Source organism: Rhynchophorus ferrugineus, unplaced genomic scaffold (genome assembly GCF_030347505.1).
Source record: "Rhynchophorus ferrugineus isolate W39M unplaced genomic scaffold, kcgeb_rfMv2 rfM7, whole genome shotgun sequence".
Lineage (NCBI taxonomy): Eukaryota > Metazoa > Arthropoda > Insecta > Coleoptera > Curculionidae > Rhynchophorus > Rhynchophorus ferrugineus.
Genome location: NW_027472586.1, coordinates 26521648 through 26546882, shown reverse-complemented (window position 1 = coordinate 26546882; position 25235 = coordinate 26521648). Strand labels below are relative to the sequence as shown.

Sequence of the window (25235 nt, the reverse complement as noted above, 5' to 3'; positions counted from 1 at the left end):
CAGACTAACTGTACAACAAATTAATACTTTAGTTTCTTATTTAACTTTCATCTTTAAACCCAGTGGATGATGCATAAGCGCTTCAGTGCAGCAGAGCTCCCAAAAATAAATTAAAGAAATTCCAAAAAATAATTATATAATCTGAGTACAACTCTAAAACATTTTCTATTGCATACCAAGAAGCAAATCCCACCTAGCATTCGCGAGCTCTTTTTATAATATGTGATAAAAAACTAAAATGGACCAGTGGAATAACCTATCGTCGGTAGACAACAACTCACTCTATCGCTATTATTTATCTGGGCAACACGATCGTGCTCTGCCAGCTTCTTCAAAAACCCGCGGGGACTCCGTCGCTCACGAGTCCAACCAAACACAAAACGCAAAATACAGAGGAATTAGAAACACGTCCATAACAATCCCATACATATGCGATGTATTACCTGTGAACAGGTGTAATGTTCATTTTCCACCAGGGGGCGCGACTGACAATACGAATAGCGGGAAATTTAAGTTTAAATAAATAAAAGGAAATAAAAGTTTAAAAATACACTTTATTTAAATATATGTAAAATTTATATTGCAAATATTATTTCAAATAAGAATTCTTTGAATTTTATATTAACAGTACATTAAAACGTACTATAATAACACAAAACTTACACTTTTGAATATACAAAGTTTAATAAACTATTCAATATGGAACATTTTATATTATCTTATTATAACTTGGCCAAATGCAGAGTACAGTACAATACATATCTTGAAAGCCATTTATTTCGAAATACCTTTTTAAATCTTTTTTTTTGTCTAATATTTATTGTAAACTAGCGACCCGCCCCGGCTTCGCACGGGTGTAATGTTGATACTAAATTAAATACACTACAGAAAAAATATGAACGTTGTATATAAAAACATAGCGGCCCGCTCCGACTTTGCACGGGCATAAAATATATATGCCTATGTCACTCAATGAAAATATGATTAAAACCGATCCAGTATTTTTGGTTCATTCATTACTGCCCTTGGCCCGCACGCATTAAATTTGGAGTAAAACAATTCCTCTTCCCCTATACTTACTATGAAGATTTCCTGCTATCTTTGGAATATCTAAATTCATACAATTTTTATTACATTACACATTTTTAAACGCAAATTTTAAATTTGTAATATCTCCGAAAATATTTGTTTAATTTACATGCTGTAAGGAACCATATTGATCTATATTAATTGCACACTGTATTTAAGGTACTTAATTCGATAAGGATTAATGCCGTATTGCTTAAAATAGCTTCGTAAATAAGCCATTTTCTCACGTAAAAAGTAAACAATAAAAATGGTTAATGTGGGTTATCCCTAAAAGATAAACATATACCATAGGGGACTTTTTTGTAGACCTTTTTATGTTGTACAATACTGTAGTACATTAATTTGATCTAACTCGTAGGGTTAGGCAGCGTTTTTGCTCATTGCTAAATTAGCCTAAAAAAATAGGTTAATTTACGACATCACGTTAGAAACCTCTAAAATTAGCAATGTTGCCTTAGTATATTATGCATGTATTATACATATAAACCTTCCTCTTGAATCACTCTATCTATTGAAAAATTACCGCATCAAAATCCGTTGCGTAGTTTTAAAGATTTAAGCGCACATAGGGATATAGGGACAGAAAAGGCGACTTTGTTTTATACTATGTAGTGATATATAATTGTTGGTCATCTATATAAGCTGTGTTATACTTAGATTTTGCAATAAAAAAATTCATTTTTGCCTTTTGCTATTCTGTTCGCTTTTCTCATCTACCAAAACAAACAATACCTAATTACTATCGTTCTAATCACGTCTCGTTGAGAACGATCAATACAGTTGATCCTTTTGAAAAATATAGGCATTTGGTGATATAAAATATTGGACAGACTGCTAGTTAAATGAAGTTTTGTGCATAATCTGGGAATTAAATAGAACAGTCGATACATCATTTGCCATCAAATTAAAAAAATACCTGGCTTTGTCAAATTACATCTATCATGCTGTCGGGCTTTAATAACTTCACTTTTCTCCTTAGTAACAATTTCTGGTGTATTTGGATCAATGTTTTCCTTTTTGTGCCAAAGCTGAAATAGAGGCATGTTATATTTTTCAAATCAGTTCCATTTAATTGACATTATGTTTAATTAATATTTAAAGGCTTAAATTTTAAATAACAACTGGAAACCGTAAACCTCTTAAGCAATACTCTTCCACATTTCGATTTACAGTCAGTGTAAAATGTATATTACAAGCCCTTTTACTCTTATTTAAGATTTCACAAGGGATTCTCAGAATTTTGTCATTATTTATTGCTAAAAGCTATTTCTAGCGAAGAGCAGGATCCCTAGGGAGGCTCTGCATTTTATCTGGAACGGTACTACATCCTGGGACGTAACACTTGACCTGTCTTCAGATACAAAAACACCATTTTAACTAAAAAAAAACCATACAAATGCAGTTAAGTAAATAGGAATATTTAACACGTAAGTTTATAAGTTTTTAAATTTGTGTTGTCAGTCTTGTTGATAAATGCTCCAATTCGAAAGAGACGCTATCAACAAAAGCTTTGTCGAAAAAATTAAACGGAAATTCTTTGTATTAAAGAATATCCACTAACTTCTTGATTATTTCCACCAACACACGTACTCTACGCCTTCTTACTTTCTAGAACAGCCTTCTGAAAGCAGAAAGTGTCAAATTTCAGCTTTGCTACCTAATTTATACCTCGAGCCATCTAGCCGCAAATGAACAAACTAAAACACTGTTCCGCATGCGGCCGTTTAAGATACCCTTCTGAATTCTCAATATTTTGTGGTCTAAAACAAGACCGATATTTAAATTGAGATTTTGCTGCGTTTTGTCCAGCGCTCCTGTATGTATATTGGTTATCTGTATCGGAATTTTACGCGAATTTCGGTCAGTTAATAATAACAGTATCAATAACTGCGACTATGGAAGAGATCTTTAATTTAATTAAGGTGAAGAAATTTTCTTACGAAGAAAAGTTGGAAAAAGGAATTAGAGGTAGACCATTGCCAGATAAATCTTACACAGAAATAGGGGTCACCAATCCAGAGCACTTAAGTTTGAAAATAAAAAGCAATAAACACTCCAAAATCCATCTTCATAATTGTACGGAATTTGCATTACAAGAGTGAACTAATATTATGACTCAATTATATTCTGCGTTTTGGATGAATATACAGAGACAAAATGAAAATGAGTCAAAGAATAGGTATGTTTTATCTAAAATTATAAATTACATTAAAATTTGTGGTGAGTTTGAATTGACTTTTCGGGACATGATGACAGCCATAATTCCCAGAATCCGGGGATATTTCGGGGACTTATACATTTTTTCGTTAAACTAAAAGCAACTACAAGTGAGCACCTAAAGAATGCTTCAGTATTTAAAGGCACCTACAAAGAAATACCGAAAGATTCTGTTGCAGTGTATGCTTGCAGTTTGTTATGAACAAATAGTTGGAAAAATTAATAATTCTTCATTGTTGGCGTTCATGGCGAACGGAACTGGTAGTTTATTTGGATGTGTTCGCCCTGGTGAGCAAATTGAGCGTTTTTGGAACTAACTAATTCCTAAAAAATGTGACACAAAAATACTTAGTAAAACAATTTTAAGCGTTATAGACCATTTAATTGAAAATTCACCCAACAAACTTCTAGCACAAAGCTATGATAGAGCAGCGGTGATGAGAGGCCAACCTGCAGGGTTTCAAGCATTTATTCAAAAAAGTATCCTTTTGCTCACTATGTACTGTCATGCGCAATAATTAATTTTATGGTCTAAAGTTGCTTCCACAAATAAGCAAGTACCTGTATTTTAATAATCTACAAGATATTCCTGGCTTTTTTAATAATTCACCCCAACGAGTAGAACTGTTGAACAAAATGTGAGCAGAATAACAGAAGAAGAAATGAGTGCAAAAATGGTGCACTACCTTTTCTGGAAGTTTTAATAGCAAACAATCTAGGAGACTCGTTCAAGGAGACTAGACAATTATTAGAAATCGTGGTGACAGCTCCCATGACAACATCAGAGGCCAAAAGATATTTCTCAATACTAAAGCGTACCAAAAAGTTTTTCAGAAATTTAATGGCTGAAGATCATTTAATAGTTATTTCCATGCTGTCTATTGAAAAACAGTTTATTTCCTGAATAGATAATTTTAATGATAAAGTGATTACCAAATTTGAGAACAGAAAATAAGGTAGCATAGATTTAACATATAGAAAGTAAAAAGTAGGTCAATTTTCTTCGCAAAAAACACTTTTGAACTTTTATCAGGAGCCGCCAATACTTAAACCCTTTTCATTACTATACTACAGATTTCTTTTATACATTTAAAATCAAATGTTGACATAGAAATATTTAGATCGAATAGGGCACAACATTTCGGAACACCAAAAGACAAATCTATGTAAATTACAAAACCTCACAGAATAGCAGGGTTTAGTGCAGCAATTAACAAACACCAGCATATTGTATATGGGTTTTAACAAGAAAAATTACTTCTAAAGTAAATAATTAGCTTTATACTGTCTCTCATAAAAATACGCGATTATCAGGCATAAAGACTATTAAGAGCTGTGAATAGTGATGAGAAATATATTGTTTGAATTAATTAACCGAGAATTGAATGTCGAGATCAAAATATGAGACCCAAATGAAATAGCCTTGCTGGTGATATATCTGGTGGGACACGAGAAAGGAGACGTTTTATAACGAAGTCCTGGTTAAACCGTGATACGAACTTTGTAGCCAATACGACCAAGGAACTCATAAAAAATTATTTACTCGAAAAGGAAGCAGAGAGCTAATTGTTTTTATAATCGTATTTTTATTAGATGTAACTTTAAAAGATCTTGAATTTCTAAAAAAGGAATATATTTCACTATTTATGTGTTATTAGAATTTAGGCTTGGTTGAGTGACAAATTTATTAAATTATTAATCTGCTACCTTAATTTTAAGAAAAATACTCCCTCAAAATAGAATATTTTCTTGATGGAAATGGTACTATGACGGAGCTCTAAAATACTATTCTCTCACCGTCAATTCTTAAAGTACTTATTTTTTAAAGCCCACATTGCAAAAGTAAATAAACGGTGTTCTCTATGTTACTACCATGATGGGTTATATCGTCTCAGAATTTGCGAGCGAAATGTAGCATGTTAACTGGTTTTCTAAAGACGATTTTTGAAAAGCAAGTGGAAAGTATTCCTTCTGATTGAAATTTCAGTTATGGTACTATCTTGGCGTTATCTCTCACAGTTTTTATGAGCCACATTTCCAAATGTATTCTATGCTCCTTTGACGAATGTTATTTTTGGCATAGAACCGAATGTAATGTTTCTTTTTAGCTATTGGGCAAATATTTTTCCAACGTTACATCCTCTGTAGGAATATTTTCCAATCCTAATACTAATAAAATCTATTAACAATATGGACGAGCAATTATATATAACAAGTGGGTCCATACAATACATAAACGTTATTTTATTTGTTAGAATTGAAGTACTTTGAAACATTAGGTTACCCCTAAGAACTTATTTCAGATATGAACGCATTTCGTATCTTATCACTTTAAAAGCGGAGAACCTACGCTAAAATTCCAAAACTGGTAGACAAAACTAATAACGTGTTAAATATCTCCATAAAATTTTCATTGCAGTGTACGTTATTTTGCAACTTCACCATATCAAGACCATACAAGTTCTAGCCGGTTGGAAAGCTCCAGTGGCCAAAGTGTCAGGTCCCCTACTACTGCGACAGACACGGGTTCGAACTCCGCTAGGACCTGGATGTGGTATACTTTTCTAATTGTGATTGTTCATAAGTTTTAGTGTACATTCTAACAAAGAACAGTAACCATCCGTATCCCTTGTCTAAACAGACCAGATAAGGACCCAAGTAAGTTCCAGATAAACCCTAGTTGGTAAAATTGATATTCCTAAATATAAGAACAATTTAGTAAATGATTATAATTGATCATTCAGGATCATTCTGCCCTGGCTGTTCTAAAATTTAGTATATAAGTGACTAATTTAAAATATGATGAGCTAAGTATTTTTAATATTATATTAGAATCAGATGGGATCAAGATCAACAAATCGTCACTTCATCACGTTAAAATAAAAGTTTTCAACTTAGCGAAAAGTGTTTGTTTTGATCTCCACATGTTTAAGTCAATTTAAATCTCTTACATTAAATATGTAAATAAATAAATAAAATATTTCAGGATTCAGTGACTTGAACTGGAGTAAATGGATAGAATTAAATGATCATAAAATATGTAGATAAAGAACTGTATTGTGGAATTCAGTAAAACCAAATAAAAGTACAGTTAAATGTAACATATATTCCCTGGTAGGTTAACTAAACGATTTATTTCACAGTCTGTTTCTTTTAGTTTTAGTTCGGTATATATAGTGCTGTTACACAATTGTAATCTCTGGTTAATTCTATTATGACTAATTACAATCAATTACAGTCTTCCTCGATGAATTATGCCTATCTCTAACAGTATCACTTTGTTTACTATTATTAAACTTAAATATTCTAAAAGATGCAAGAACATTTTATTTTAGATTGTAATGAATATTTAACAAAGAATTAAATTCATAATTATAGGATGCAGTGTTAGAAATAATCACATTTACCGAGCATATTTACATTTACATAAATTAAGATATAATATTTGGTATCGAATGCTAATAGGTTTTTCAGTACAATATTCATAATTTATTATTCAAGTTGATGCCGATTTTTGCATTTTTTCGTCCTCACTCCACACGAAGTTTCTGCCATTTTTAGGTTGTTTTTCACCACTGGAACGGTCAAATTCGTTACCAAGATTTCCATATAACTTAAACTGATCCATCGTTGACTGATCCGGCATGCCTCTGTATTGTGAAACATCATGAACAGCATATTGTTCACCGTAACTAGAATGATATAGTATAAGATGTACTAAATATTTATAGTGCACCTACAATACACAATATATAACATTTATTTATGTTATGTTGATATATTTTATATTAATTTATTGTGAATTAGTTATTATGAACAACAATATCAAAAAATAATCCAACTAGTGAGTGGTTGAAAAAAATCAGATGTTATATATTCATTTTATTATTATTAATTTAAATATGGGGTTTTAGTAAAATATTTGCGTTAAAGTAAATATTTCTTCTTTAGTTAAAAGAAGGAATCTGTATTAAGTACAATAATGAAATGTTACTAGTTTCTAGGGACTTTCGAGTATGTAGTTGTCAGATATATAGAAGTCTCAGTCAAGAGAGCAACCACGTTGTTGTTGTTCGTCATTGTATATAGATTAATTCATTAGTTCGTTTATATAGAATCTTCAACTGTTATCTAAAATCTGTTGTGTTAAATAAAGCTGTTTGTTAAAAGTGTAGGAATGTTCGTCGGGTCGGTCAGTCGGTCGACATGTGTGGCTGCCGTTGCGATTATTTGTCAGAGCACTCATTACTATTTTTGGAAGGAATTTGCACTGGAATTGGGGATGGAGAAAAGAAAAGAGAGCGAGACGTTTTTATAGCCTGGAACTGCATGGTACCAATCCACCGGCGTTGGCCTAAAAGGCCTAAAAGGTCGTGGCGGTCGCCACATAACTCCCCTCCTAGTGGAACTACCGTGGAACGTACCTCTATGTGGTGCAAGTTCAGGAGTGCACCCGCAATCACGCAAACAAACGCCCGGGGACTGCTGATGAGATGGGGATCCCAACCTGAGCGAGGAGTTTTACGGGATCAGCTGCCATCGGAGCTGCAGCAGGACGTCGTTCGCATAGGGGCGTTTAGCTTTGTTTGAGGGTATCTAAGTGTGTTACATGTCCCATTTCGTGATGCGAGGGTGTTCATGTGTTGATGGTATACATGGTGGGCTTCTGTGGCTTGCGTCCATCAGGCTAATCTCGTGAGATGTCGTCGACCATGTGATGTTGATGGGTTCCGTTCCTCGTGCTATCCTTCCATGCAGGTGTCAAGCACCTGTCGTGTGGCTTATGTTGAACTGATTTACCTGTTAGGCACTTTGATCACGTCGGGGTCACCAATTGTAGGAATGTTCGTCGGATCGGTCAGTCGGTCGAAATATGTGGCTGCCCTTGCGATTATTTGTCAGAACACTCACTACTATTTTTGGAAGGAATTTTCACGAGAATTGAAAACACCGGTTGAAGAAATACTGTTTATTTCAATGTTAAATGATACATGTGGCCGACGGGAGAATTGAAAGGATATTAGGTTAGGTAGAGGAAGTACGATAGCGCTGTGGAAGTAGTACTATTACAAGGGGATGGAGAAAAGAAAAGAGAGCGAGAAGTCGTCGTGATGGTCTTTTATAGCCTGGAACTGCATGCTACCAATCCACCGGCGTTGCCAACCTTTGTAATTGTTGATGAATTCGTGGTGGCCTAAAATGTCGTGGCGGTAGCCACAAAAGTAATCACATAGTATCAATTAAAATCAACTGTAAAATGTCAACAGGTAATGGTCCAGTTTCGTGTCCGAAATGAAAATAGATATGTTTCTTTTGAGGTTATTAATTTCGAAATTAAATAGTTCACTAATATATATAAATAGATCTGCATACATTGCAAAATTGGCAGGTTTGTGAAAGGAATTAAGTAACGGACTTAAAGCCAAAAACGATTTAAACGAATTACTTACCTGATTTAGTGTTACTATGAAAAGGAGGAACTTTTGCATATTTTACCAGCAAACTTTGAAACTTTCAAATAAAGTTGGATGTTATTAACTAGGAGTGACATGAGGACATTCGAAGAGCTAAAAGAACAACTTTAAAGGTTTGAAAGGAATTTTAGTGAAGGAGTGGTAAAATTATGTTAAGTAAATCATGGTAACAAAATAAGAAATAAGTTTAAGGGAAAAAGTACTTGTAACTATTGCAAACAACCGGGCCATTGGATTAGACAATGTATGAAGCGGATTGCTGATGGACGACCGTCTAAGGATGCAACACTGAAGGAGGAAAAGGATAAGACAGTGGATAGCAACACAGTACTATTGACGACATGTGTTGAGATTTTTTCTGCAGAAGTAGACGAAACCAATTGGTGGATTGACAATGGGGCTATGAAGCACATGACAAATAGGTCAGATTATTTTGTCAGCTATGAAGCATTCAGTCAACAATGCATTAAAAGTGTTGAAAAAGTACTTATAAATGCTTATGGAAAAGAAATAATCCGGTTCTCATCAACAGTTAAAGACAGATGTAAGAATATTTCCAGAAAGATGTTCTCTGTTCTAGCAGCTCATGACCAAAATAGGAATAGTAAGTTGAGTCAACGCCTTTGTCCTGCTTATATTCATAATAAGATTCACGGTCAATATAAGTTATGAGGTTTTCGTGCAGTAAATGGCACTCGGTACAAAGCAGTCATTAAACCATTAGTAGCTGGACATCGAGTTGATGTATGTTTTGTTGTCGAGAGAAAATGTGATCTGTTACAGTTGCATCATGAGAGATGCGGTCACCAAAATAAACGTCATGTGAAAGCAAAGCTCAAGAAGGATTTTCTGTTGATGTCAAGACAGATGAAGCAGAAATCTGTGAACCATATACATATGGAAAGGCATACTCTTTACCATTTGATATAAGGGAGATATCAAAAACTACAAGTGAACTAATATTAACTTATGGGGAACTTATTAACTGTGGACCTTTTCATGAATCATTCAGAAAGAAGTGCTACTTTGTTTTGTTTAAGGATAATTATACTAAATTTCGATATTGTTATTTTATAGCACAAAAGTCAGAGGTCATTGAAGCGCTGAAGGACTTTCTAAGGCATACAAAGACATTGGGACATTCAGTAAAAAGAAGCTGAGTGATAATGGCAAGGAGTTTAACAATGGGGAGGCTAAATCTATCTTAAGCAAAAATGGAATTACACAAAGGTTAACGGCGCCCTACATTCCCGAGCAGAATGGAGTTTGTGAGTGAGACAATAGAACTAGTTAGTAGTTGAAATGGCCAGGACCTCGAAATATTCAAATCCAGAAGTGACCAGCAGGATTATGCTGAGTTAGTTAACACCGCAGTATATATTCTCAACAGAACGGGAAAATTATCTTTAGATGGTGTTTGTTTTCAAATTTTGGAATGGAAAGAAGCCGCGAACCAAAAATCTAAGGATCATTTGTTCAACATGTTGTGCCCATATCATTAGTCAGAAAAGAAGAAAAATGTATAGGAAAACCGTAAAAGGGCGCTTCATAGGATATGATGGTGATGAACGATTTAGAATATGGATTGAATAGGATCAAAGCATTATTTTGTCTAGAGATGTACAACAATTTCAAGGGAAACCTGGATGTTGCAATAAATACTACCATTTCAAGATGTGAAACCAGAAGACGAAACTGTTAACGACTACTCACAAGATTGTGAGAGAAACAGTTCAAAGGAAGACTTTAATGAAGTTGTTTCAGAGCTTTAAGAAGAGAGGCTAGATGCCAGGCTAAGAGATCGGTCAACATTAAAAGAGCTTCGGTCTTTTAATGATTATATTCTTTACAATCAGAGAAAGAAGATAATATAAAGCAGAAGTTTTCAAACAGAGAAGCAGTCGGAGCATTAAAGTATCTAATGCTCGGGAATCGAGCAGATCAGGCCTACCGTCAGGGACAACTAACAACGGAATCAAGATGTCTCAACAGTGCTGCAGGTGGCAGACATCATAAACAAACCACTTCAGAGGACTAGTTTGCAGGTTTCGTGTGGTGAATTAGGGTTGCTGTAGGATTGAAATCTTTTTCGTACTTTCATTATATTGTTGTACTTAACAAGACAAATTGATAAAGTAAATATTTCTTCTTTAGTTAAAAGAGGGAATCTTGAGGGACTTTCGAGTTATGTAGTTGTCAGATACGTAGAAGTGTCAGAGAGAAACCACGTTGTTGTCGTTTGTCATTGTATATAGATTAATTCATTAGTTCGTTTATATAGAGTCTTCAACTGTTTATATAGGTGTATTAAATAAAGCTGTTTGTTAAAAGTAACCTCAGATTATCAATTAATAACCGTAATATCTCAACAATTTAAAATAGTTTATTACAGTTTTGGTTATTATTTATTTAGGGATATTAATAATTTTTAAAACAATTATTTATTATATTATTGTATTAATATATTATATAAATTATTATCACTTAGTGATTTATTAAGTGTGATCGAAATAAAGCTGTTATTTCAACAACAACAAAAAATCAGCGAGGATTAAAAATATTAAAAATAGGTCAGTTTTTACAACGGTCTTACAATCTGAGGAAATAACAAAAATGCCTTACTTTCTATATTGGTTTCCAAACGTTGTGGGATGATACTGCGGACCTGCATAATACTGCTGCTCGGGACCTCCGTATCCCCCATATCCGTTGTTACTATTAAACAACAAAGTTCCGAGACCAAAAGCACTGCTCACTATCAGGGCCAGTTTGCTTAGGAATATCGCCTTCTTAACTGCAAGTACCAATATCCCAAATAGAATAGGGATCAGTGTGGCAACGTTGAATTTGAATCCCAACAGCAACGGGACCAAAAACTGCCTGGCTAACACCCGTCCTAGAAAATAAAATAAAATTTAACAAATCACGCGGCGCCATCTATCGCCGAGCCACTCAAATGCTAACGTATTGTGCAAGAAAACATTCGATTTATTCCTCAAGATCAAGTTGAATGTGAATGTCAATAAAAGCGGAAAGACGAGGTATTAAGACGGTGGGGGTTATTGAACTAGAAGCGTGCTTTGGAATATTAAGGTTAGATGGCGACAGCTAAATATAGGTTACCTGTAAGATTTAAATATTTAAACTTGTTTTGTAGTAAAAATTAATTAATTTAAACCGGGTATATTATGTTATTTTCTATATTAATTATATCTTACATTAAATATACTTAATACAATTTTAATTTACAAATTAATTTATTATTACTGTTCTGTTATAGTTGCATTAATATACAAACAGGATGAGTACGGGATTAATACTTCAGTATGTATTTCCCAAATTAACGTAAAAATAATCTACTTAAGCTAAAGTTAAGAATACACTTGTACAAAAAACAATTTCCTGTCGTTTGGTTCGCTTCAATCTTCTGATTTTCTGTGTGCTGTCCAGTAGTTGTATTGCCTCCACGGTGTTATGATTTAGCAATTTTAAGGCGAAATCTTTGCGTCGTTGGTTAGGTAGCGATAAGCATTGATAATTAATTGTAGAACTTTGTTTTGGGTACGTTGGATTACTAGTTGAGAATGTCTTCCGACTAACCAATACAGTTGGTTGACTTTGAGTCTAATGTGCTTTGCTTTTTTCTAACATAATGTTTCCAATTGAACCTACCATTGAGATGTATTCCGGGGTATTTAGCTGATTTTGCTTGAGGAATCGGGCATCCGTTAAGAGATATAATTAGGTTTTTGTCACTTCGCCGCAAAGCAAAATTCACATGGACAGATTTGGAGCTATTAAGCTATATTGTCCTATCTCTAGACCATTTGCAGATTTTATTGGCTGCAAGCTTTTCTACAATCTTAGACATAGATACATATTTGTCATGATAATTGTGCCGTCGGCAAATGATCTAAGTTCTGTTTCTTTTGTTGTTGGTATATCTGCAGTATAAACCAGATATAGGAGTGGACCCAAGACACTACTCCGTGGAACTCCAGACGAATCCAGCAGTCGACGATAATTCTGCGGTAGTATTTTGCTCATTTTGTACATCAATCCTAAATGTCATACCCGTTCAAAAGCTTGTGAGACGTCGAGTAATATTTCAGGGCAGTATTTAATTTCTTCGAATGCCTTTTCAACAACCGCTCTTACTCTGTGCACTGGTCGATTTTCGAGTGGTGATTTCGAAATCTAAACAGGAAATCTGGTATATGTATAATTGGTTTAATACGTTTTAACAACAGTTTCTTAAACAATTTTGATATCGTAGGTAGCAGCGAAATAGACCTGTAAGATCCAACTTATTTTGTCGGTTTGTCAGGTTTTTTAAGCATAATTATTCAAGCAACCTCAAGACATCCCGGAGCAAGCTTCAGTCTCAAACAGGCCTTGAATATATATGTCAACATGATTATTTATTTTCGTGGCAACTCTTTTAATAGTCCAGATGAAATATCATCAATTCCTGGAGCCTTTTTTGGGATCCATGATATTGTCAATTTATGCGGCACCTTCCGTTGGAAAAACGAGATTTACAGCTACATTGTATCGATAAACAGAATTTATATCTATTGTAGATCCTATATCATTAGGTAGAAATACGTTAGCTAAATATTCTGCAAATAATTCAGCTTTACGTTATAACATTACGTCGAACCCATTCATTTTGATCATTTTTAATAGGCGGTATTCTAATAATTGGTATTTTAAATCTCCGAGTTGCATTTCATAGCGATTAATCTCTGTGCACCTCCGAGCTTAATTCACTTACATATTTATCGAAGCAACTATGTTTATAATCTGTAATCTTTTGAATAGTCTGATTACTAATTCGTTTAAATATTAGTTTCTCTACAGCATATCTGGTTCTGTGCCACGTTCTTCTAGATTTTAGCCTTTTCTAATCAATTAACTACATTCAAGGGGGTAAAGTACATTATATTCTGATATCGCTATTAATGTCAGGGTAGAGTTCAATTGAAAAGTCCTCGGTCGGACACATAGAAGGCGCTCCTAGAATTAAATCCATATGTTTTTTGGTTAGCCCTAACATAGCTGGCGGATCATTAGTTTGTGAATTATAGTATTTTGAGTGAAGCAACTTTTGTTATTGTGAAAAGATGGATAAAAAGGAAGTTGGCGTGTTGATAAAATATTGCTTTTTGAAAGGAAAAAATACAGTTGAAGCAAAAATTTGGCTTGTTCCCGAAAAGAGGATGCCAAAAGAGGTTGTTACCCACGAAAATATTTTAAAATATCCACAAAATAATTTTGAATGACAATAAATTGAAATTGAATGAAATAGCAGACACACTAGAGATATCAACTGAGTGTTTACATTGTATCATTCACGAATATTTGGGTATGAAAAAGCTCTGTGCAAAGTGTGTGCCGCGCGAGCTTACATTTGACTAAAAACAACGACGAGTTGATGATTCGGAGCAGTGTTTGAAAATGATCAAGCGTACTAAACCCGAGATTTTGCATCGATATGTAACAATGGATGAAACATGGCTCCATCATTTCACTTCGAAGTCCAATCGATATTAATCCGAGTGGACTGCATACGATGAACCCACTCCAAAGGATGGGAAAACGAAATATTGGGCTGGCAAGGTCATGGAGTCTGTATTTTGGGATGCGCATGGAATAATTTTCATTGACTACCTTGAAAAAGAAAATACCATCAACATTGGATAATACATGCAGTGTTTTGGACCGTTTGAAAGACGAAATCGCTGAGCCGCATTTGGAGAACAAGAAATTGCTGCTTCACCAAGACACTGCACTGTCTCACAAGTCGGTGAAAACGATGGCAAAAATCCATGAATTGGGTTTCGAGTTGCTTCCTCGTCCAACGTATTCTTCAGATTTGGTCCGCAACAACTATTTCCTGTTCTCAGATCTCAAAAGAAACTGAGGCCTATTTTGAAGCAAATAACTAATCGTATTGCAAAAATAGTATCGAAAAGTTGGAGGGTCGCTATAATCAGTGTATCACCCTTGAAGGGAATTATTTCCGAACTCCGGTCCTCGGCATTAAGGGTAGCGAATAATCAACTTTTTAGATCATCCTAGAAGACATCTTATCTGACCCAGCCTGGTTACTGGCGGGACTGGGATTATTTTCCTTGTCGTATTTTGCACTCTTTTTAATTAAAATTGAATCGTACTTTGCTTATCGTTGGTTTTTAAAACAGTAGCTGTAATTTTTTTCCTCTCAGTATTTATTTCAAGCTATAATTTTATTTGATATAATATTTTATGCAAATATCGAATCTCGTCCTTAGAGATAGATCTTTAATTTGTCTTCTTTAGCCTTCGTTGATCTACTACATTTTACTTCAAAATTCACTAAAAAATGGGGAATTAAATTTCTATTACATTTAGAATTGTTAATATTCTTTGCCACATTCATTTTAACTCATGATGCAAAAATTGAGTTATTTATTACCTGCAATATTTCAAGTTTGCAATATTTGGTTAGCATTTTGTTAAGATATTAATTTCAAGAATCAGAAGTTAACACGTCTAAGATGCCCAGAAAAATCTTAACAGCACTTAAAATCACCTCCAGTGCAATATCTCCAAACCCATATCAATTATCAGTCCTTCAATAAGAACAATTCTTCTTAGCTGCTCTTTATTCACCAGAAATCAAATTGAATCGAAACCTGAGTTTGATAATATCTTTGTAAACAAAGAGACACAAAGCATCCGACTCAAAATTAATTGCCGAAAATTTTCGTTTCAGTACTGTCAGATTTGATTTTAATGCTTCCGTTTTAAGACGATTAATATATAGATTAAAAGTTTTTATTTTTAAATAAATAATATATTCTTAGAACAAGTATGGGTTCTAAAACGGTATAGTATTTTGAAATAAAATATTTTTAACAAAAAAATTAAACCACCAACAAAACCATTAACTTCATGAAGTAAATAAGGAACTCACTAAAAATTAAAAAATTATCAAACTTAGATTTTTCACTCAAAAAAACATTTTAAAATAAAATATGTAGATATTAGTCGTTGTATTAACTATATAATAATAAACAAAACCCTTATATAACCTATGTTCTACACGTATTTTATATTCTACTATATACTCACAATTTAGCTTAATACCTACCTAATCCTATTTATCTATTTACAATATTCTTTTAACCACTACCAATTGATCACTTTGAAGTCCGTGCCGAACCCAAACAGTAATACTAATATAGATTTGTTCTATTGGTAATTTAATTTTTGGTATATGTCACAAAATTATATTATTATTTTTGTATAGTTTGAGCTTGGCAATAAGATAAATAGGTTTAGGTAGGTCTTAAACTAAATTGCGTGTATATGTGTACTATTGGAATGCAAAATAAGTGTAGTTGATAGGATAAATAAGGTTTTTGTTTGTTTTTATTTAGTTTTTATAACGATTATTGTATACGTATTTAATTTTAAAATGTTTTTTTTTGTGTGAATCTAAGATTTTAAATTTTTATTGAGTTCTAAATAACGAACTCAATAAAAATTAAAAATCTTAGAAGTCGGTTTAATTTTTTTAACGGACGGAAATCGAACCCGCGACCTCCGTTTGGTATCTAAACACTTCAACCATTACACCATATAAACAGTTGTGTACAGTATTTCTACGACGTCATATATGCTATAGTTTATGATTAAAAAGCAAACTGAAGGGCTTTTTTCACTAAACGACTTCAGGTTTTCCGTCACATTAGCTCGGGAATAAGATTATACACAAATATCTGATTACTATAGATAAAAAATATGTGAAAATATTGCAGGTGCCTTTGAAATTTAAACGTTTCCCTCGATTTAGGCCCCCTTCCCCATAATATAATTTGGTTCCAATGGGACCTCTGAAGTGCACTCTTTCGAATACAATCATAATTTTAGAAAATGTATACAGTGGAACATAGAACCTCCTCATTTTTCGAAGTCGGTTAAATAGTAGCTCACATACGAAGGTCACTATTTATATTTCGGGAGTAGGAAAACAAATAGTTAAGTTGCAAATATATTTTTATTGTTTGTCAAAGTATTCGCCACGATGATCGATACACTTTTCATAGGCTTAAACCAATTTTCAAAGCATTTATTCCATTCCGAATGAGGTATCTTCAAAACATGATTTTTGAACGCTTCAATAGCTTCTTCGGGTGATGAGAATCGTTGACCACGCAGTTTATTCTTCACGGATGGGAACAAAAAGCAGTCATTGGGTGCCAAATAAGGGCTGTATGATGGATGGTCCATTAATTCAATGTTTTGAGTTGTTAAATAGTCTCTTGTTTGAGCCTATGTGTGAGAGCTCGCATTGTCATGATGAAGAACAATCCGGCGTCTCTTTTTGGTTTTCCTTATTTCGCCGAACACTTCTGTGTGTGTAGTGTGTACCAATCAGAATTTACTGTTCCACGATCCTCTAGAGGCATTGTTGCAATATGACCAGTTTTCCCGAAGAAACGGGCCACCATTTTCGTTGAAGTTCTTCGTGCGCGAATAACTTTTGTTTGATTTGGTTAACCTTAGAACATCCATAGAGTCGACTGCTGCTTACCTTCGGGCTCATACGAATATATCCATGATTCGTCACCTGTCACGATTTTATAAACGTCTTTCGAAGCACAGCGATTGAATTTCGTAAGCATTTCTTTACACCAATCGGCACGAACATTTTTTTGAGCGATTGTCAAATTGTGTGAGATCCAACGCGAACATAACTTTCGCACAGCTAAGTGTTCATGTAAAATCGCATACATGCTGACGGAACTAATGGTTAGGGATGCCTCAATCTCACAGTAGTCTCACAATAGGTGACATGATGATCTTGCTTGAGGATTTCGCACACAGCATCGATGTTTTCTGACACAGCAGCCGATTTTGAATGACCTCGTCAGAAAGCGAACTACTACTACGATTGAATTCACTAAACCAGCGATACATGGAGGTCTTTGACGGAGCTTCATCGACAAAAGTCAAATTACGTTAATTGATGCACTCTGGTTGTGATTATCCACGTCGAAAATCGTAAAAAATCATCGCACGAAAATGTTCACGATTCAGTTCCTTTATTTGCCGAGACGAAACTTTCAACGAAATATAAAATAAACAAATAGCGTCCGTGCGACAAAATGTTCTGAATACGTATATCGTCAAAAATGTCAAACTTTACGATGGAACTGTCAGATTGACTTACATGACAAAAGTGTTGCCAATTCCCGAAATATAAATAGTGACTCTCGCTTTAGTGGAAAGTTAATATTACACGATTTATTAGAACAGTTAGCAAGAACAAATAGAGCATGAGGGGTCTAGTATTATTAAAATTAGGAAACAAATTAAGTGAATGTTAATCAGAAGTATAAATAAATTAAAAAAAAGTATTACCTGTTCCAGTGTCTTTAATGCGATGAGTATTAATAGACTCTCGGTTTGGATCCAGAACGAACTCCAACGTACCCCCGGGCGAGACAGATGGCGCTACGCGCATCGTAAGACCCGGATAGATGAAGCTCATGTCCCATCGCATGGCACGCTTCCCGAACACGTGGTCGAACGTTCCGACAATACTCCTGCAAGAAAGGAAATTCAATTTCGTCAACTGGATAACACCCCGAGCACGTTCGGCGCTCAATTGTTTCCCGAATATTTATAACATTTAATAAATAAGTTCGGAAATGTCGTCACCGTTTCTCATGGAACTAGTTAGCTAAACTGGAAAAGTTCTCATTGTTGTTGCTGTCGGGGAACAGCAACAGAACCGGTATTGTCTTTCCTTCGGTTGGGATAAATTTACTTTCATAAAGTAAATTGATACTTTAACAAGCATTCGGAATTGTGTAATGAGTTTATTAACTGACGGTTATTTGGCTTGTTGGATGGGTAGGGTTTCGTGCCTACTGAGACTAGAACTTTTTCTCTTATTAGTATGTTTGGTTTTGATGGTAATTCGATCTCTAATTACTCCTACGCCTGACAACTAATATTATATTTTATAACGTTTATATAAAGTATGTTTTCGAGGAAGCTTACTGATTTATTTTTGGATTTGGCGTTAAAATCGCTGAATAATTATGAATTATTTGGATCCTATTTTATGGTATGTTTTTCATCTTAAAAATCACTTTATTGGAGAAAATTGCTACTATGTATATTAACTAAAATAATCTCCATTAATCTTTACAATTTTTTCTCATCCTTCTGGGAGAATTTTCTCCGTAAGACCGTGTTGAAAGAAGGTAGTTGGTTCAACTACTCCAATCATGGATACATTTTCACACTTTTAACCGTATATAATTTTCTTTTGCATTGTGACAGTACAATTTCAACACTACATGGTCATAGCTGATGTAAGTTAAGCTATTACGTTCTATATAATCTATGTGTAATATAATTGAATATAACAGATATCGATTAAATAATTCATAATATAACCAAACTTATTTAAATTTCTGTTAAATGTAATCGCAATAAATCTATTATTTCAACAATAAAAAGACAGGGAGGATTAAGCGACAGCATGATATCTAATATTTTATTTTATAATATTTATATAAGGTATGTTTTCGAGGAACTTTACGGATTTATATTCGGATTTGCCATTAGTCTCGCCGAATAATTATGAATTATTTATTGGGTTTCTATATTATGGTATTTTATTAATTTTAAAATTGACTTTATTAGGAAAAATTTCTACAACGTATATTAATCTAAATATTGTTCATTAATATTTACATTTCTTTCTCATCTCTCTGGAAGAATCATCTCCGTGACAACGTATTGAAAGAAGGTTGTTGGTTTAACGATTCCAATCATCGATATATTTTCACTTTCATTTTTCATTTTTTAACTTTTCGAAACCGTCAGTCAAGTCATGCTACATAATTCATTTTCAGTCAATTTCTGTGGTGGCCATTTTCCTCCTTTTTAGATCTCTTTGACTCACTTGCAAACTTCTCTAAAGAAATTATTCATCAACTAAGCTAAGCTCCCTTCAATTTCTTTGAATGTTTGAGCTGGATTTTTCCTCATAATTCCAATAGTCCTTCACCATTTTTAAATCATTGTAACCAAACCGTTAGTTCGGATTTGATAGACCTGCATCACCACAAGTTTCTGAAATTGTTTGCTAGGCTTTGGTAGTAGATTTTATTCCATGATTAGAGCACATATATAGTGTTAGAAGACTGTCACTTTATGTGGAAAATTGTGAAAACCATCAAAATTGACATTTAGCTTATGTTGTTTAACAGTCTGTATACACAGTGAAAATAAGAGCAATGTAACATTATATTCAATTTTGAAGAGGTGTTTCGCGACCCCCAATATCTAGATGTCACTACTTTGAACATATTGCATATTTAGATCGCTAAGCTAAGAGCCGCAAAGTTATTTGATGGTTCATTTCGTTTCTATGGTTTTCTTTTGGCCGCCATTGTATGTTCAGAAATGCAATATAGTTAAAAATTAGAATAAATATTCTGCGGTCTTTAAAAAGTATTATTTCTTTTTATATCTCATTTCATAGATGTTTTTATATAATATTTATATTTTTAGATGAATTTATATTTTATATATATTTAAATTTCATTGGTCAATGTAATGTAACGTCAAGGCTTTCACGTGACGCAACTGCGTGGTAATTTTTTCAAAGAACTAATGCTACTAATGAACTAACTAACTGCAAGTCTTCGCACAAAAATGTTTTTCTTACAGGTGCCGATAATGTATATTTGCACTGATCAATCCAAATGCTTTTTTTTAATGATAATTCTCTTAGCATTCCGCAATTTGCCCAATGGACATTTAGTATTTGGTGAAGTTTATGTTATACCGCGACATGTAGAAGATCGGTTCAATAAGTGTCCTCCTGTATAAGCTAGTATTATACTTAATTTAATTACTATTCTAATAAATATTTTTTGTATCTATTAATCGGACGAATTTTCAGAGTTCTCCACACTAACACTCCGGTTCACACTCGTTATGGTTTCCGGTGGTTATGGTTTCCGTTATTGGACGTAGCGAAAGTATTCTATACAGATCCTTATTGATATTTAGGAAGGCTGAATGTCTTATATGTTACATTAGATACAACTAGAAATAGGGTCATAGACGTAGAGTTTATGTCGAATGTTGAAGCAAACGCTAGCTGGACTTTGGAGTCCTTCTTTCCATTGTACAATCATGAAAACAAATCAATAATCGATTCATTTTAAAGAACAATAAGCATTAAGATAATAGCAATAGCAGCAAAAGAATCATCATAATCGGCCTAATAGCAATAATTATTTCAATATTGAAAAAAGACAAACTATTCAAAAATAAGTCTTCCTGTCGGAACATCAAATGTTGGAAGACAGCTTGCAAAGAAGTAACTCGAAAAGCAGTAGCAGGATTGTGGCCTTTTCGCAGTTGTATAAATACATTTTTAGCACTTCATGAGTTTATGGCGAAGATATGAGATGTTGAGAGCAGGCAATTGTCGCTTTTATAGACCTTTTTATCTGTATATACTTGATGTATCTACTATCTATCATCTTACTATCAAAAGGCTAACAAATCCACTCAGTTATCTTTATACTTTCAGTATTTTGGTCTTTCAGTTATCTGTTAGCTGTTGTCGATTATCATAGGTCCAATTTATTTGTTACACTCTTTTTGAGTACCCTATAAGGATTGATGTTGTTAAAAACCGAAAGATCTCTTACAAGTTTTTCATTTCAAACTCATAATGGCATCATATATCTTTCAGTACTTTCTGATTCGTAATTAGCAATTTAATTATGAATATATCATAAGCTCTATTAACTTTATTTCCTGTTCTAAGACGAAATTTTAACTTAAGCTAAATTGACTCTGTGATGGACTAATAAACAAATTTCTTTAATGTTTAGTTAAGCTGAGAGTGTCTTTCGAATAACCAGTACAGTTGGTTGATTCTGAATCGCATTTCCTCTATATTTTGTCTAATATAACATTTTCGAGGTAAATAGCTAATTCTTCTTGAGGAATACTGCATCTGTCAAGTGATAAAATAGGGTGTATGACGTCTCGTCTCAACGGAGAAGTAATATGAACAGATTTGTTTTGGACTTGAAATTAAATCTTCTATTTTTGAGATGGCTTCCTATGATCTTAATCCACTTCTTGTATAGTAACAATTTGTTTAATGCTCCTTAAAAAAATCAGTTTGCATGCAGAAATCTGTAAGGAATTCGATCACGCTCTCTTCAATAAACATACCCAAACCACCATAACTTCTGATTTTGGATTTATTGCTCAACTTTCCCCAAGAAGCTCTATATAATTCCTTATAATTATATTTCCTATATCAAGCTGGAGAGGAGATTACTGATGCATTCGATAATTGTTTCAGATCTTTGTTTTTAACCTCTTTTATTACCACTAAATCGTTTAGAACAATATAATTTAATGTAGAGAATATTATATTCTGGTTGTCGAATACTAAGTTTATTGTAGTATCAAACTGTGAATTATAATGAACTATATCCATGTTTTATTTTAATTTAACGTTGCGTAATACCGCTTTCTTTACGACTTATTTCGCTTCCATCCCCATCGTGGCTTTTCTTGTAACTCGTCGCCCTATTGTAATCTAATTTTGCTAATTTGTTAATGAAAGCAGTCATTGTTTAAATAAAGCGAACGAAAACGCTTAGGGGATGGTAGTCGACAAGCAGCAGAAGGAAAAATAAAGCCAGATAAATACTAAGGGAACGAGAATAGATGTTCAGGGAGAATTCCTTTTATATTTAAATTAAATTGGCCCATTCCTTTATGACAACTTAATCTGTAATTGTTCAAAATATTATTTCCCAGATTTTCACTTTAATTATTGCGATTGGAAAGTTATAGAAGTATAATGTCGTCTTATAGACCAAAAATTATATTAAGTTACATTATTATTACGACTCTCTATACTATACTGCTTCCTTGAAAGGCCTCCAGATCGTTCCTTTATGATAGCTTCGTCGAATGAATTTATTTAGATATGAAAATAGACAGTAGTCTGAGGGAGATACATCTGCTGATTAAGCTGGATAATAAAATAATAGCTATAAAACATTGATACATAGAGACATAATCGTAACCACGTTCTCGCAGTGATTCTTAGTCACTGCAGTGCTGGAGGTATATAAGCATAAACAGACAGATTTATTTTGTTCGTTTCTACACTTTGATCTGAAATTATATAGAGCATCTTGTTATTTTTTCTATTTTGCATATAATTTTTGAGTAAATTTGTTACCATTATTTTTATATCGTTTAAGATGAAAATGCTTAATTTAAATGTAAAAAACGAAAAAAATGGTTTCTAAAAGCAAATAATGAGAAACTTATGAGCCTATATAGATATAGACTATAAAGATATAGACCCAGGTGCAGAAGAGCATTGCTTAACCAAGAAACCCCAAGATAAATTCCGAATTTTAATTTAAATAGTAAGTGTTTCATTATTTTTCACATACAAAATTTAATAGGAATACATAATATGTCTTTCTTCATAGAACCTTTACTTTCAGCTATCGAAAAGGAAAATATTGTTGAAGTTCAATATTGGAGTCAGCGGTTGTTCAGTCTTAGAATTTCTTATTTAGTTTCCTAAATAATTAATAATTAAAAGTAAGTAAAAATATAATATTTTTCTCAAATGAATAAAATTGTGAGATTTGTAAATGAACAATTAAAACACAAGTTACTTCGCAGATTTTTTTAAACAGGCATATCCGTGCTTTTACTTCAGGCATATAGGAATTAGTCAGTACACTACCAAAAAATCCTAATCCTAAGTCTATATGTGGTAATATTGCAAGCAAATCTCGTTACATATTTTTTTATTACTCTGCTTTTGTAATTATATTTTGTTAGTTAAATGTTATACAACGAGTCTAGGATAATTTGTTATGTCTGCAAATGTCTGTATTTTTAAATATAATTAATTTTCTGCAGCATCCTCAACATGTTGTAGATAGATAATAATTAAATTTGTTTTGGATATCAATACAACTCCAAAGGGAATTATTATATATATATATATATATATATATATATATATATATATATATATATATATATACTAGATGATATACTATATGTTCATACTAGATGTAAAAATGAATAGAAATGGAGAGGATGTGATTTACCAACACCGATACCAATTTAGAGTTAATGAAATATTATGATTGTTCATACATTTATTTGCAATACATAATCATTTAGTGTTTAAGTAGTTAATTATATTTAAAACTACACTGATGAAATGCGATGGCTTATAATTTGTCATAGTTAAATTTCCAAAGTAACTATTATAATGCTAACTGTCGTTTTGGAAGAAAGTATAAATATGATTTGATTCGCAAATATATACATATATATATATATATATATATATATATATATATATATATATATATATATATATATATATATTGAATTTCTACTATACATAGATTATATTTGAGTATAGGAAAGAGTATATGGTATTTGAGTTCCCAAAATTTTCAAAAACTAGTATAAGGATTAAGTTGACATTTTTCCAGGACGTTGTAGGTTTTTTTAAAAAAAAAATTGAGGAAATAAATTAGGAAAATCTAAAAAATTATTATATGACTATTAACTTTCTATTTCCATACTCGTTGCTATTTTTACCCATTCATTTTCATATCAGTCATTCATACGTAATGTCAAACCATAAACTGTTTTATGAATTGATAAAAACATAAAAGCCAGCAAATTTTATGCTGATAACATTTGAAGATAATTTGACTATAGATATTTTCTCAGGAGATCTATGTTTCCTGAATTTTTTTTACAACTTTATTAATATGAATTTATTAACTAATGTTAGCCGGAGTCAGACAGAAAAGCTTTTAATCACAAAATAACTACAAAATAATAACTCACCTTAAATCTGATGGATCTTGATCTTCGTAATTATAAGCATTATCGCGATACTCCTGCGTCATATCCCTGGAGAAGGTCAAACCGTCGATCAAATCAAACTCCGGATTATTATCGATATACTGAAGCCGACTGATGGCTGTGATCCCGACACATTTTCCCAATTCACTGGTTGGCTGATACTTAATTAAGCACTGTTTAAATGTATCTTCTAAACTTGGGGATGAAACTAAAGTGGCGCCAGTCAGCAACAAAAGTGAGAATAATATTAAAACACTTGATATTGGAGACATATTTGACGATAATGTTGCTTTTATCAAACTGTTTTAAACACTGCGCCAACTGTCCTTTTTATATCTAATAATAAAACAATTTTTTGATGAGAAACAATTTCTGGTTCTTTATTTTGTTACACAACTAACTAACTTGTTTTGAATCGTATATGCTTTCGACGTGATGCCGTTGAAAATACACGCAACACACGTTGAAATCCTGGGAAAATGG

The 25235-nt window shown here is 33.0% G+C and overlaps 1 protein-coding gene across 1 annotated transcript; it reads right to left on the bottom strand.

Moving 5' to 3' along the window:
• Positions 1-6425: 6425 nt before the first annotated feature.
• Osi10a (Osiris 10a) lies at positions 6426-25024 on the bottom strand. The gene is made up of 4 exons (XM_076410611.1): positions 24735-25024; positions 18195-18379; positions 11403-11676; positions 6426-6998 (listed from the first exon to the last, which is right to left on the bottom strand). The coding sequence occupies exons 1-4, from the start codon at positions 25022-25024 to the stop codon at positions 6803-6805; spliced, it is 945 nt and encodes a 314-aa protein (XP_076266726.1). The 3' UTR covers positions 6426-6802.
• Between the last annotated feature and the right edge of the window lie 211 nt (positions 25025-25235).

Excerpts from the sequence above, each read along its gene's own strand:
- Osi10a (XM_076410611.1), bottom strand. The coding sequence starts at position 25,024 with ATGTCTCCAATATCAAGTGTTTTAATATTATTCTCACTTTTGTTGCTG. Across the intron at positions 18,380-24,734 it reads CAAGATCCATCAGATTTAAG|GAGTATTGTCGGAACGTTCG; the intron begins GTGAGTTATTAT and ends CCTTTCTTGCAG. Across the intron at positions 11,677-18,194 it reads CATTAAAGACACTGGAACAG|GACGGGTGTTAGCCAGGCAG; the intron begins GTAATACTTTTT and ends TTTATTTTCTAG.